This window comes from Stegostoma tigrinum, chromosome 4 (genome assembly GCF_030684315.1).
Source record: "Stegostoma tigrinum isolate sSteTig4 chromosome 4, sSteTig4.hap1, whole genome shotgun sequence".
NCBI classification, from domain to species: Eukaryota; Metazoa; Chordata; class Chondrichthyes; order Orectolobiformes; family Stegostomatidae; genus Stegostoma; species Stegostoma tigrinum.
The window spans coordinates 44630642-44643370 of record NC_081357.1 but is presented as its reverse complement, the minus strand read 5'-3'; the positions used below and the strand labels follow the sequence as shown (position 1 = coordinate 44643370).

The 12729-nt window shown below is 39.7% G+C and overlaps 1 protein-coding gene across 3 annotated transcripts in view; it reads left to right on the top strand.

Annotated features, from left to right (window-relative positions):
• LOC125452505 (ensconsin-like) overlaps positions 1-12729 on the top strand; it is a 130941-nt gene that overhangs the window by 74958 nt on the left and 43254 nt on the right. For 2 of the 3 annotated variants that reach the window (XM_048531026.1, XM_048531023.2), the window contains exons 7-8: positions 3478-3600; positions 8869-9017. In XM_048531026.1, coding sequence (XP_048386983.1) covers positions 3478-3600; positions 8869-9017 — 272 coding nt within the window. The remainder of the gene's footprint in view (positions 1-3477; positions 3601-8868; positions 9018-12729) is intronic. The other variant, XM_048531025.2, reaches the window with a different exon arrangement.

The following is a 12729-nucleotide window of genomic DNA, read 5'->3' as shown; positions in this document are numbered from 1 at the left end:
TTGAATTAAACATAAATGTTTAACATTTGGGCTTTCTTACTCTTGGTACTCTGAAGGCATTTTTACTTGATGCGTTGTAGAAGATACGCTGCAAGCTTACGAAATGTGGAATTGATCTGCAGGACAGAACACAGAATTGTCACAGCACAGAAGGAGGTCATGCAGCTGATTGTGTCTGTGTCTGTGTTGGCTGTCCAAATGGGCAATTCTGTATCCATTATTTCCATTTCCTTCCTTCACCCTCTAACCCTGCTTGTAAATTCTCTACAAATAACCACTATATTCACCTTTCGAAGGCCTGATTGATCCTGCCTCCTGTGTGTTCTCGGGCAGTGTACTCCAGATCCTAACCACTGTTTGGGTAAAAATAGTCTTTTCACTGCTACTAATTAATTTAAATCTGTGACACTTCATTCTTGATCCTTTCACCAATGGGGAAATGTTCTCCCTATTTACACTGTTCAGACTTCTTATTTTGAAAACCTCAATTGGATCCTCAGTCTTCCCTTTCCATTATATCCCTAAACATTCCATTCCTCCTGTGTTTCTGTTGCCCACTATCCATCCTTGATGACTTGAGCACCAGGAAAAGACAAACCATTTACTTGGACCCTCTTCACAAACTCTGTTCCCTCACCAACTCTTCTCTAAACACATTAATCAATCTCACTCCCTGGCTGTTGTCTGTAGGAAATTAGATTGTTCTCAACTGATCCTTGAGCTAAGGTTCTGAGTTCTTCAAGATCGTTCGTCTCTTACTACAAGTTAGAATTTAATGCTTTATTTCAGTCAGACCAGACGCAGGTTCCTTTTGTTTAAATGTTTATTCATGCATGCATGGGAGATGATCGTGAAAATTGCATGCAGCTCAAATCTGTAATAATAATGAAGTTTTACATGAATTTTACAGATAACAAGCTTCCAATCAACTATTCATCAAAGATAATTTTGAATCAAAAGGTTACACATTTGTTCGTTCACATCACTACCTAACCATGTTCGTATAGTTAACATTCCAAGTTGCTACGCATGACTATATTATCCAATCATATCATGATCACATCTCAAACTGTTGGTGTGTACTGTGATTACCACAAAATCTACAATATCCATTTCCCCATTCAGCCCTTCCTGTTGCCTATGCTACCTTTTTTCCTTTCAAAGCCCCAGTTTTATGTCTAGATTCCACTATTTCAGTTCCCACTTGAATAACCTGCCTTGTTTCACTCTTCATAAACTTGAGTTTATGTAAGCCTTTGCCTTGTATCCTAAATGACATCAAATCTTGTTTACCCCTAAGCTGTGTTTTTTAAAATATAATTCATGGATGTGGGCGTCGCTAGCAAGGCAGGCATTTGTTCCCCACCCTCAATTGGACTTGAACTGAGCTTTATTTCAGAAGGCAGTTAAAAATTATCCATATTGTGGGTCTGGGTTCACATGTACAACCAGTGGGAATAAATTAGTCTTCAGGTTGCCAGTTTGTGACTAGTGAGGTACTGCAAGGATCAATGCCTGAACCCCAACTATTCACTGTATATCAATGTGGATATCAGTTGGATGTGGCAATTTGAATGTGGTATTTCCAAGTTGGAAGATGACACAAAACTTGGTGGAATTGAGAATTTAGAATAAAGTAAAATTCTTCAAAGGAATTTGGAGAGGCTTAGTGTGTGGTCAGATGTTTGGCAGATGAAATACAATGTAGAAAAATGAGAGATTATCTACATTGATAAGCAAAACAAAAATGCAGAATATTTTGTAATGAGGGGCTGGGAAATGTGGAACTTCAATGGGACTTGGATATCCTAGTGCATGAGTCTGACAGTTAAGATGAGGAGAGCAAGTAATTAAGGCAAATTGTACCTTGGCCTTTTATTACAAGAAATTTCAATAAAAGAGTGAAAGTTTTTACAATGATTACATAGAGCTTTGGTATGCAATTTTGATTTCCTGAATCAATGGAGATTTGCTTGCCATAGAGGGAGTGCAAATAAAGTTAACCAATTTAATTCCGGGAAAGGATTGCCTCATGAGGAAGGATTAATTAGACTGGGCCTCTGCTTTCCAGAGCTATAAAAAATGAGAGAGATTTCATTCACCAATCAAATGTACAGAATTCTTAAAAGGCTCAATTAGGTAGAGACAAGAAGATGCTTTTCCTAGTTTGGGAGGGAAAAAGAGGGGTGCAGGTGATGCATTCTCAACATATAGGGAAGACTATTTCGGACTGAAGTGAGGGAAAACTTCTTCACTCAGTATTGAATTGTTCAGTGCTGTGCTGCAAAGAGCTGTGGAAATTATGTTCAATACTGAGTGTGATAAATTTTAACATTTTAAAAATTTGAGGTATATGGGATAGTGCAGAAAAATAGTGTTGAAGTAGAAGGTCACCCATGATCTAACTTAATGTTACGTGGTCTTGAACATAGAACATCGAACATTACAGCGCACTACAGGCCCTTCAGCTCAATTTTGCGCTGACCTGTGAAACCAATCTGAAGTCCATCTAACCTACACTATTCCATTATCATCCATATGTTTATCCAATGACCATTTAAATGCCCTTAAAGTTGGCGAATCATGGGCTGATTGACGTATCCCTCCTATTTGTGTTTTTATCATTTAATTGTAGTGTATTTACAATTATCAAAGAAGTTAGAGACTAAATGAAATACTAATTTGTTGTTTTAAACATTGCAGTATAATGGGTAGGCATTATTATTTGATTGAGGAATTTATCTATAATTACACAATTGGCTCCCTAATTAAAAATTTCAGAAAAGCCAACCATCAGTATGGCAAGAGGATTTGATTTCCAGAACAGTTTCACATTGCAGTTTTGAGGCTTAATGTATTTTTTTTTGTAAGGCTCATGCATTGCAATTTTATGATGTTTTAATATGATCACTTTACATTGCTATGCATGAAGTAAATTGTCCATTTTGCTAATTCCATATAAATTGTCAGTTCAATACAAATTGCCTTTCACATATTTGTATTGTGGTGAAGGCTTCAACTTTTTGATCATTTCTGCCTGGCTACTTTGTCACGTGAATATCTTAAATGACTTGATGCTTAATTAAGCTAAAGATATGTGTTACTGAAGCATCTAAAATATCACATGTAATGCTGAATTTGTTGGTAAATTGTAGTGCCATCCTGCTGACAAACTAGTGCATTTTTACATTCCCTGCTTCTTCCAACAACAGCCTACTAAATTATGTTTGTCATTTTTATGTACTTAACTGCACTTATGTTGCCAATTATGATTTCTCCTCCCCTCAGAATTTTAAGCAATGATGCAAGGCTCTACATGACCATCAAAACAGTGTTTAACTCTGCACACAGCTTTTTTTTGTTCATGTCCCCTCAAAGCTGCTCTGCCAATGCCCCTGTATACAATATTTGTACATTTTATCTAGGCGATATGTTGAAATATGCAATGTCTATCTTTTCTTAATTTATTCTGCATAGCCCGACGATTGCAGCTCAGTCCTTGGGAAAGTAATATTGTCAATCGCCTTCTGACGCCTACTCACTCATTCTTAGCCAGGAGCAGAAGTACTGCTGCTTTGTATGGGAATGGTCAGGATTCAGGTAATTTTCCATATTGGAATTTTATTACTTTCCTAATTATGCCATATTAAAGTAATTATTTGTTTGTTAGCAGACTTGACAAAGATGGAGGATCTGTCTGTTATGAAATTTTAAAATAAGTATGAACATTTTGGAAGTTGTATACTAAGCATTTTTAGGTAAGGGGGAGCAAGATTAGAGCAGATGAGGAAAATCTTTCACCTGGAGGGTGGTGGTAATCTGGAGCTCAGTGCCTGTAAGTGTGGTAGAGGCAGAAACCCTCATAAATTTAAGAAGTAGAGCTATGAACAAGTGCTATAAAATAGGATTAGAATAATTAAGTGGCTGTTTTTGAGCAGCACAGTCACATGGGCCAATGGGCCTTTCTCTGTGCCATAGATTCCATTCATGTCAAAATCACATCTAATTACCTTAATCTTCTGGACCTGTCTTCCACCATAAAGTCAGAAGTTGGACTGATCACTGCACAATGTTTAACACTATTTGCTGCTACACAGATGTTGAAGCAGTACCTAGCCATAGCCCAAATCTGGATGTTGTCCAGATCCCACTCATAAATGGCAAATAACCATTTTATGACAGGTGCCATCTCTATCAAGTCAGAAGCCAGTCAGTGTTCCTTAACATTACAGTTACTGATTGTCCTACTCACAATATCCTGAGGATTGCTATTGACCAGAAACTTAACTGGACCAACTAGGTAGATACTCAGACAACAAGTGCAAGCCAAAGGTTAGAAATTCTGTATCAAGTAACACATCTCCTGACTGCACAGAGTCTGTCTGCCACTTAGAGCCACAAGCCCAGAATACTGTCCATTCCCCTGGATGAATGCAATTTCAAATAACACACCAGAAGCTCAGTACTATGTGGGATAAAGCATTATGTTTGATTAGCACCTGATCCTCGATCACTATCTAGAACAAAAACAAAGTTGCTGGAAAAGCTCAGCAGGTCTGGCAGCATCTGTGAAGGAAAGAAACAGAGTTAACGTTTCAGGTCCAGTGACCCTTCCTCAGAACTGTCACCATCACCACCACTATCATCCATTCCATCTTCCTCCGACACAGTGAGAGCAGCGTATATCATCCACTTCATTGTCACAATTATCTAATGATGCTTCAATAGCAACTTCCCAATATGTACCCTCTGCCAACTAGAAGGACAAAGGCGGTAGCTGCATAGAATACCACCACCTGCGAATTCCCCTGTCAGCCACATTTCATCCTGTCTGTGAACCATACTACTGTTCCTACACTGTTGTTTGATCAAAATCCTGGAACTTGCTTCTCAACAGCACCCAAAGTACGTGGACTGTTCAAAAAGGCAGCTCACAACTACCTTCAATCACAAGGGCACTTACTATAAAAAGAGAATTGGTTCTACAGTAAGCCAACCAAACCAGAGAAACATTGAAATTACAAAATGTGGCTTCTTTGTGAATATGTAAAAAGTGTCAGAAGCGATTCCAGTTATGCAGAATGTAAACTTTGCAAATGTATAATTACAGTCTGATTTACTAGATTCCTTGATTCAAAAATAATGATAAACTTGTCAGTGCAACTCCACTGCACGTTCAGCTCTGGATGTGCTCTATTTTATGGAAATGACAGGCCGCATGTGTATTACTGAGCTGGGAAGTTGTTCCGACAATGATTGGTTCCCATTCATTAATTTAAATGATGTAGAAGAAGATGACGTTTGAGCAATGGGAGTGTAGATGGATGTTGAGGTGGAGAAGTCAGGTACCTAGTTATGGGTGTGGTCAATCCTATTACTTGTGTACAATGTTGTAATTCTAAATTATCGTTGATTTCTGTTTTTTAAGTAGTTTGCTCAGTCTCATATAGCTGAAATTGCATGTCTGTCTGTGCAATATTCAAAAGAAAGTTGGATATAAATTCAAAACTAGTTATGAATATAAGTTAAACCCATGGTGACAAATAAATAAGATAGCAGCCAACATGTATCTATTGTAGACCAATGAACTATGAAATGTTTCCAGCTGTTTAAATTTACAATTGCACCAATAAGATGAACTAAAATCTGGGCTTCCACTACAGTTGATTTTGAAATGTGGCACTGATGCAAGTTGATTGCTTTGTATATTGCATATTAGGTTTTGGAGAAATTATGAATATTATAGTAAAATAATTTAAGTTGCTTTATTTGGAATGTTCACTTTGTTTGAAACTTGTTTTAATTAATTACCTGACACATGGTCTTACGTTGCCCTTTTATTTGAAGTGAGATCTATCCAATTAATCTTTTCTAATAAAACTCTGCACTCTTCCTGATCTCTTATTACACTATGCTGCTAGTTTTCAATGTCTGCTTTCTTCATTGTGTCTTACCAGCTGAATGGATGTAATGTAAAACAATGCCAATACTTTGTGTTTCAATCAATCAGCTGTTTGTAATCTGTTGCTTAGCCACAATAGACAAGATTAGGATTCTTGATGCATGTTTTATAGTTGCACTTTAATACCAAAACCATTACTGTTGGCAGTGTGATGCTGTGGCAATTTGTTTGGAGTGATGTGTAAAAGGACCCCATCCATATATGCATGTTTAACCAATTGACGGCAACTGAATCCTAACATGATTATGTGCACTCTTATTACATACAAAAATTAAGTCCACTGAGTTTTTGTAATAGGAAGAAATGAGGTTAATGGTGTTCCCCATTATTGACAAGTAAGACAAGCAGCTATTTCTGCCATCTCAGTTGGAAATAAGTTGTCAGAGACTCTTGCTCCTTCAGAAACCTACAATAGTACGTTGCTGAGAAATTCAATATTCACTTGCTGTGCTTGAATGATAGGATGGAAAAAGTTGGGTTTTTATCCATTTGAATATCTACAGGTTTTAAAATTGATACATCTTACTGTCTAATCGCATCTTTAATACTGAAAATATTAATTTTGTTTTTTTTTATAGAAAGGAACAATTTCCTTTCTCTTAAACACATCTCCTTTGCCTTTCATTATCCTACTCCATTGCATTGTTTGGCATTGAATTAGATATTCTATTTTACCCATCCTGGGTCAACGTCTGCATGTCTCAATACTGAATTATTTTGCCAGACCAGGAAATGAAGGCAGATTTCCTTCATTGAAGAATGTCAGATAAGGACCCATGTGCAGACTTTTTGGCTCCCATATCTTCTGTAAAGGATGCTGCATGTTTTCTTTTACTCGCAGTAACAGATTTCTAGTGTAAAACCCCTTGAAAGTATATGGGCTTCTGCAATGTTATCTGTTCCCCAATAACGGCAAATCCAGACCAATGTATTTAACCATATTGGTTGCTTGATCTTTAGCAGCTCATATAATTAAATTTTCTTTTAAAACTGAAAGAACTGCAGATGCTGGAAATCAGAAATTGTTGGAAAAAACTTAAGCAGATCTAGCAGCATCTGTGGAGAGAAATCAGTTAACATTTCAGGTCCAGTAATCCTCCTTCAGAACTGATGGAACCTAGGAAAAAGATTGGTGCAGATGGTAGGATGTGTGGAAGGGGTAAGGAACAAATGATAGATGAAGAAAGAGCTCAAAGAGAGAGAAGAACAGTTGAATAGACAAGAGTGGATAATGGGTTGATGGAGACTGGTAGTGGCCCAACAGTGGGTTGTGCGTGATAGCAGACCATGTGATAACAAGTGGGTATATGCAGGTGTTGGGGAAAACATGCTCCAGCTCTAAAATTGTTTAATTTGATGTTGAGTTCAGAAGGCTGTAGAGCTTCCAAGCTCAAAATAAGTTGCTATTCTTCCAGCTTGAGCTTCGCTTCGTTGGGGCGCTGCTGCAAGCCTGAGGCAGATATTGGCCAGGGAATGAAGTGGTTTGTTGAAGTAGCCAGCAGCCAGAAGATTGAGTTTTGTTTGCGGTCAGAGCGTGTGTTCTGCTGATGGGTCACCTAATCTATGCTTCGTTTGCCCCAAAGTAGAGGAGACCATATTGTGAGCAGTGAATGCAGTAGACTAGATTTGAGTAAAGTGCAGCTTCACCTGAAAGTGTGTTTGGGTTCATGGATACTGAGGAGGGAGGAAGTAAACCAGTACACGTTATACCTTCTACAGTTGCAAGAGAAGGTGCCTTGGGGCAGTAGGGGGAGTCTTGGGAGTGAAGTAGCAGCGGACCAGGGGGTCCTGGAGGGAACGACCCTTGCAGAAGGATGACAAGGGAGGGAGGGGGAATGTGTGTCTGGTGGTGACATCCTACTGAAGGTGGCAGAAATAGTGGCTAATGATGCTGGTGGCATGGTAGGTGGGGAGAAGGGGGACCCTATCACTGTTATGTGAGGGAAGAGGTGGGAATGAGGTTTAACAGCAGGAGATGGTTCAGACATGGGGCCCTGTCAACTACGGTGCCAGGGAATCCTTGTTTGAGGGCAAAAAAGTGGACATTTCAGAGGCTGCTTTGTCAAAGATGGTATCATCAGAACATACACGACAGAGACAGAGGAGCTGGGAGAATGGAACAGAGTCTTTACAGGAATCAGGGTCCAAGGATGTATAGTCAAGGTAACTGTGGGAGTCGGTGGGTTTATATTGGATATTATTGGCCAGTCTGTCTCCAGAAATAGAAACACATGTTGAGGAAGAGAGAATGAGAGATGGACCAGGTGAAAGTGAGGGCAGGGTGTAAATTGGAGGTGAAATTGATAAACCTTTCAAGTTCCGTACGAGACAGGGAAACAGCACCAATGGTATCATTGATATATTGGAAGAAGTTGTGGGTGGAATAGGACTGGAACAAGGAATGTTCCACATACCCCACTGAGAGATCGGTATAACTAGGGCCCATGCAGGTATCCATGGCCACCCATCTGATCTGAAGAAAATGAGAGGATTTGTTTAGGGTGAGGGTGAGCTTGGCCAAGCAAGGATGGTGGTGGTAGCGGTGTCTGGAGAAGGTTTAGGCCTTTGTTCCCGGAAGAAGCAAGAGACCAGTGTGGTTGGGGATGGATGTGTCACGGGAAGTCCCCTTGCCAAAGTTGCCAGAATTAAATAATTTGGTCAGGATGCTTAGTAGAAGAGTCTTTAAATGTGCCATTTCAATATATACACTTGTTTTAATTAAAAATTGAACCACCTTTCAGTTAGTCCCTTTATATAATGCATTTGTTTTCATGTCCCTATAGGATGAACAGAAATGGTTTTGGAAGCTTTCTTTTTGCATTTCTTTCAAGTTAATATCGCCTGTCTTTTCTGCTCCTCCTTTTTCTTTTTTCTTCTTCTTTCACCCGTTTATCATAATACTGCAGTTATCCCAATTTGTCCTCGTTCAGTATCTGCCAGCTCTATTGCCCCACCAACTTGTAAGAATCTTCACAACAGAACATCTGACTGGCCAAGGCTCATAGTTGGCACACCTGATGCTAGTGGACGGAGGAAATCACCTCATCATCCAAAGGTAAGCAGTTGTATTACTATGTTGTGACTATTTCCACAGTAACTATTGTCAAGCAAATTTTGTTTGTTTTACATTTGTACAAGTGTTCAATTCTGCAGGAGCAAAGAAATATTAAATCCTTAAAACACAGTCAAAGGGGGAAAAGAATGAGGGTGGCATATGTCATTCCCTCATTCCAGAAAGGGAATAGGGATAATGCTGGAAACTACAGACCAGTCAGACTATCTTCTGTGGCGAAGAAATTATTGGAGAGGATTCTGAGATGTGGTATCTCGGATTATTTGGAAAAGCATAATTTGATATGAGATAGTCAGCATGGCTTTGAGAAGGGCAGGTCATGCCTCACAAGTATTGAATTCTTTGAGGATGTGACAAAACACATTGAAAATAGAGCAGTCTATGTCATGTATGTGGATTTTAGTGAGGCATTTGATAAGGGTCCACGTGGTAGGCTCATCCAGAAAGTAAGGAGGCATGAGATTGAGGAAAATTTGGCTGTCTGGATACACAGTTGGCTGTCCAATAGAAGACAGGAGATGGTAGTAGAAGGAACGTATTCAGCCTGGAGCTCAGTGACCCAGTGGTGTTCTGCAGGGATCTGTTCTGGGACCTCTGCTCTTTGTGATCTTTGTAAATGACTTGGATGAGGAAGTGGAAGGGTGGTTTAGTAAGTTTGTCAATGACATGAAGGTTGGTGAAGTTGTGGACAGTATGGAGGGCTGTTGTAGGTTGCAACGAGACATTGGGAGGATGCAGAGCTGGACAAAGAAGTGGCAGATGGAATTCAACCCAGAAATGTGTGAAGTGATTCATTTTGGAGGTTGCATTTGAATGCAGAATGTTTGGTTAATGGCACGATTCTCGGCAGCGTGGAGGAACAAAGGGATCTTGGGTCCATGTATGTGGATCTCTCAAAGTTGCTATCCAAGTTGATAGGGTTGTAAAGAAGGCTTATGGCAGGGGAATTGAGTTTAAGAGCCGTGAGGTTATGCTGCAGCTCTATAAAACTCTGGTTAGACCACACTTGAATATTGTGGTCAGTTCTGGTCACCTCCATTATAGGACGGATGTGGAAGCTTTAGAGAGAGTGCAGAGGAGATTTACTGGGATGCTGCCTGGGCTGGAGGTCAGGTCTTATGAGGAAAGGTTGAGGAAGCTAGGGGTGTTTTTCATTGGAGCGAAGAAGGATGAGAGGTGACTTGATAGAGGTGTACAAGGTGATGAGAGGCATAGATAGAGTGGCTAGCCAGAGACTTTTTCCCAGGGCAGAAATGACTGTTAATGAGGGGGCATAATTTTAAGGTGACTGGAGGAAGGTATAGGGGAGATGTCAGAGGTAGGTTCTTCACCCAGAAAGTGGTGGGCGTGTGAAATGTGCTGCCGGCAGTGGTAGTGGAGTCAGATACTTTAGGGACTTCTAAGCGACTCTTGGATAGACACGTGGAGGATAGTGAAATTAGGGTATGCAGGGCAGATTGATCCTAGTAGGTTAATAGGTTGGCACAACATTGTGGGCCAAAGGACCTGTACTGTTCTGTACTATTCTACGTTCTATCTCTCAAATCCATGTCTGTTTTTTCTGTAACTCAAATCATAAATCTCCTAGAAGATTTATAGTCCTATCATAGTACTGAAAAGTTTCTTGGAAATCGAAATTTGTAACTTTAGTGACTGTGCCAAAGATACACAAATCCTCTGTTTCCCAACCTGTCTGCAGCAAGGTTGATCACTCCATCTTCCTCCAATAACTCTTCACTGTCCACTGTATTGGAGCTACAGTCACCTGATTCACTGTTTGAGCGAAGACAAGAATCACTTGCAATAGTTTCTCTTCTCACTTCAGGTTTACTCATTATCCTTGAACTATGAACCCTGGTTCCTACTACCTCACCATTGGAAACATCCTTAATGCATCTAACCTGTCTTGTCCTGTTAGAATTTTACAAGTTTCTATGCAATCTCTGTTGTTCTTCTCAGCTCCTAGTAAATAAAATTTGAATTGATTCAACTTCTCATATGTCAGCCCTGTCATCCCGGGCCTCAGTTTGATAACGTTTGCAATATTCTCTCTATAACCAGAATATCTCTGCTCAGATAGAGACCAAAACTGCACACGGTTTATGGTGCGGCCTCATCAATGCCCTGTCTAATTGGGCAAGACTTCTTTGTTCCTGTGCTCAATTGCTCCCTCTATGAAGGGCAACATATAGTGTGCCACCTCTATTGCCTGCTACACCTTTGACTGGTGCACAGCAACATCCAGGTCTTATTGAACATTCTCCTTTCTCAATTTACAGTCATTCAAAGAATAATCGTGCCTCATTATTTTTGCTACCAAAATGGATATGCATTATGCTGCATTTGCCGAATCACTCAGCATGATCAAGTCACTGAAACATCTCTGCATCCTTCTTACAACTCACCCACACAGCTATGTGTTATTTGCAAGTTTTGAGATAATCCATTTAGTTACCTCCTGTAAGTCATTATCTTATACTGTGAATAGCTGGGGCCCTAGTACTGATCCTTGTGGTGCTGCACTAGTCATTGCCTGCCATTCATGAAAAGGACCCATTTGTTCCTACCATTTCCTGTTTGGTAGGCATTTTGTATCAATCTCAATACGTTACCTCCAATCCCATGCTCTTTAATTTTACTTATTCATCCCTTATGTGAGATTTTGTCTAAAACCTTTTGAAACTCCAAATAAACTACATTCCCAGGCTCCCCCAATTAATGCTATTAGTTACATCCTTAAAGCACTCTAATAGATTTGGCAAGTATGATTTTTCTTGTGTCAATCCATGCTGACTGTCTGATTCTACCACTTTGTTTGAAGTGTTCTGCTATAAAATCCTTGATAGTAAACTCTAGCGTATTTCCTACTACTGATGTCAGACTCACTGGTCTATAATTCCCTGTTTTGTCTCTGCTTTGCTTTACTTTTTTAAATAGTGGGATTACATTAGCTACCCTCCTATCTGTAGGAAATGTTCCAGAAGATCATGGATAATGCACCTATTATTATGTAGATTAACTGGCCCTGGGGATTTATCAGCCGTTAATCCCACCAGTTTCTCAAACACCATTCCTCTACTAATACAGATTTATTCCTTATCGTTTCTAGTACATTTTTGTTGGGTCCTTTTTTATAAAATCCCTGTTTAGGAAGCCCGGGAGGCAGAAGACAGGAAATTATTAGCTGCTTAGCCTTACCTCAGATTTGAGTAAATTTTTAAAGATAAGATTACTGTATATTTGGAAGTGCATAGAAAATTAGGACAGAGTCAGCACAAGCTTTGTCAAGGGGCAGTCATGCTTGAAAAAATCTTTCAGAATGCTTTGATTGGGTAACAAGCAAATTAGGCAATTGCCCATGATCTGTTTGGATTTCCAGAAGGTCTTTGACAAAGTGCCTCACAAGAGGCTGCTAAATAAGTTAGTGCCCATAGTGTTGAGTGTTATTAGCATGGATAGAGGATTGGTTGACGGACAGCAGCAGAGTGTGGAGATAAAGGGGTCTTTTGGATGGCATTTAGTGACTCGTGGGATTCTGCTGGGGTACACGTCGGGACCATTAATGAACAAAGGAACTGAGGGCATGTTGCCAAGTTTACAGATGACAAAGATTAATGAAGGGATAGTCAGTGTCGAGGAAGAGGATAAACTGTGAAAGGACTTAAGCTAGAACAGTGGGTAAAGAATTGACAGA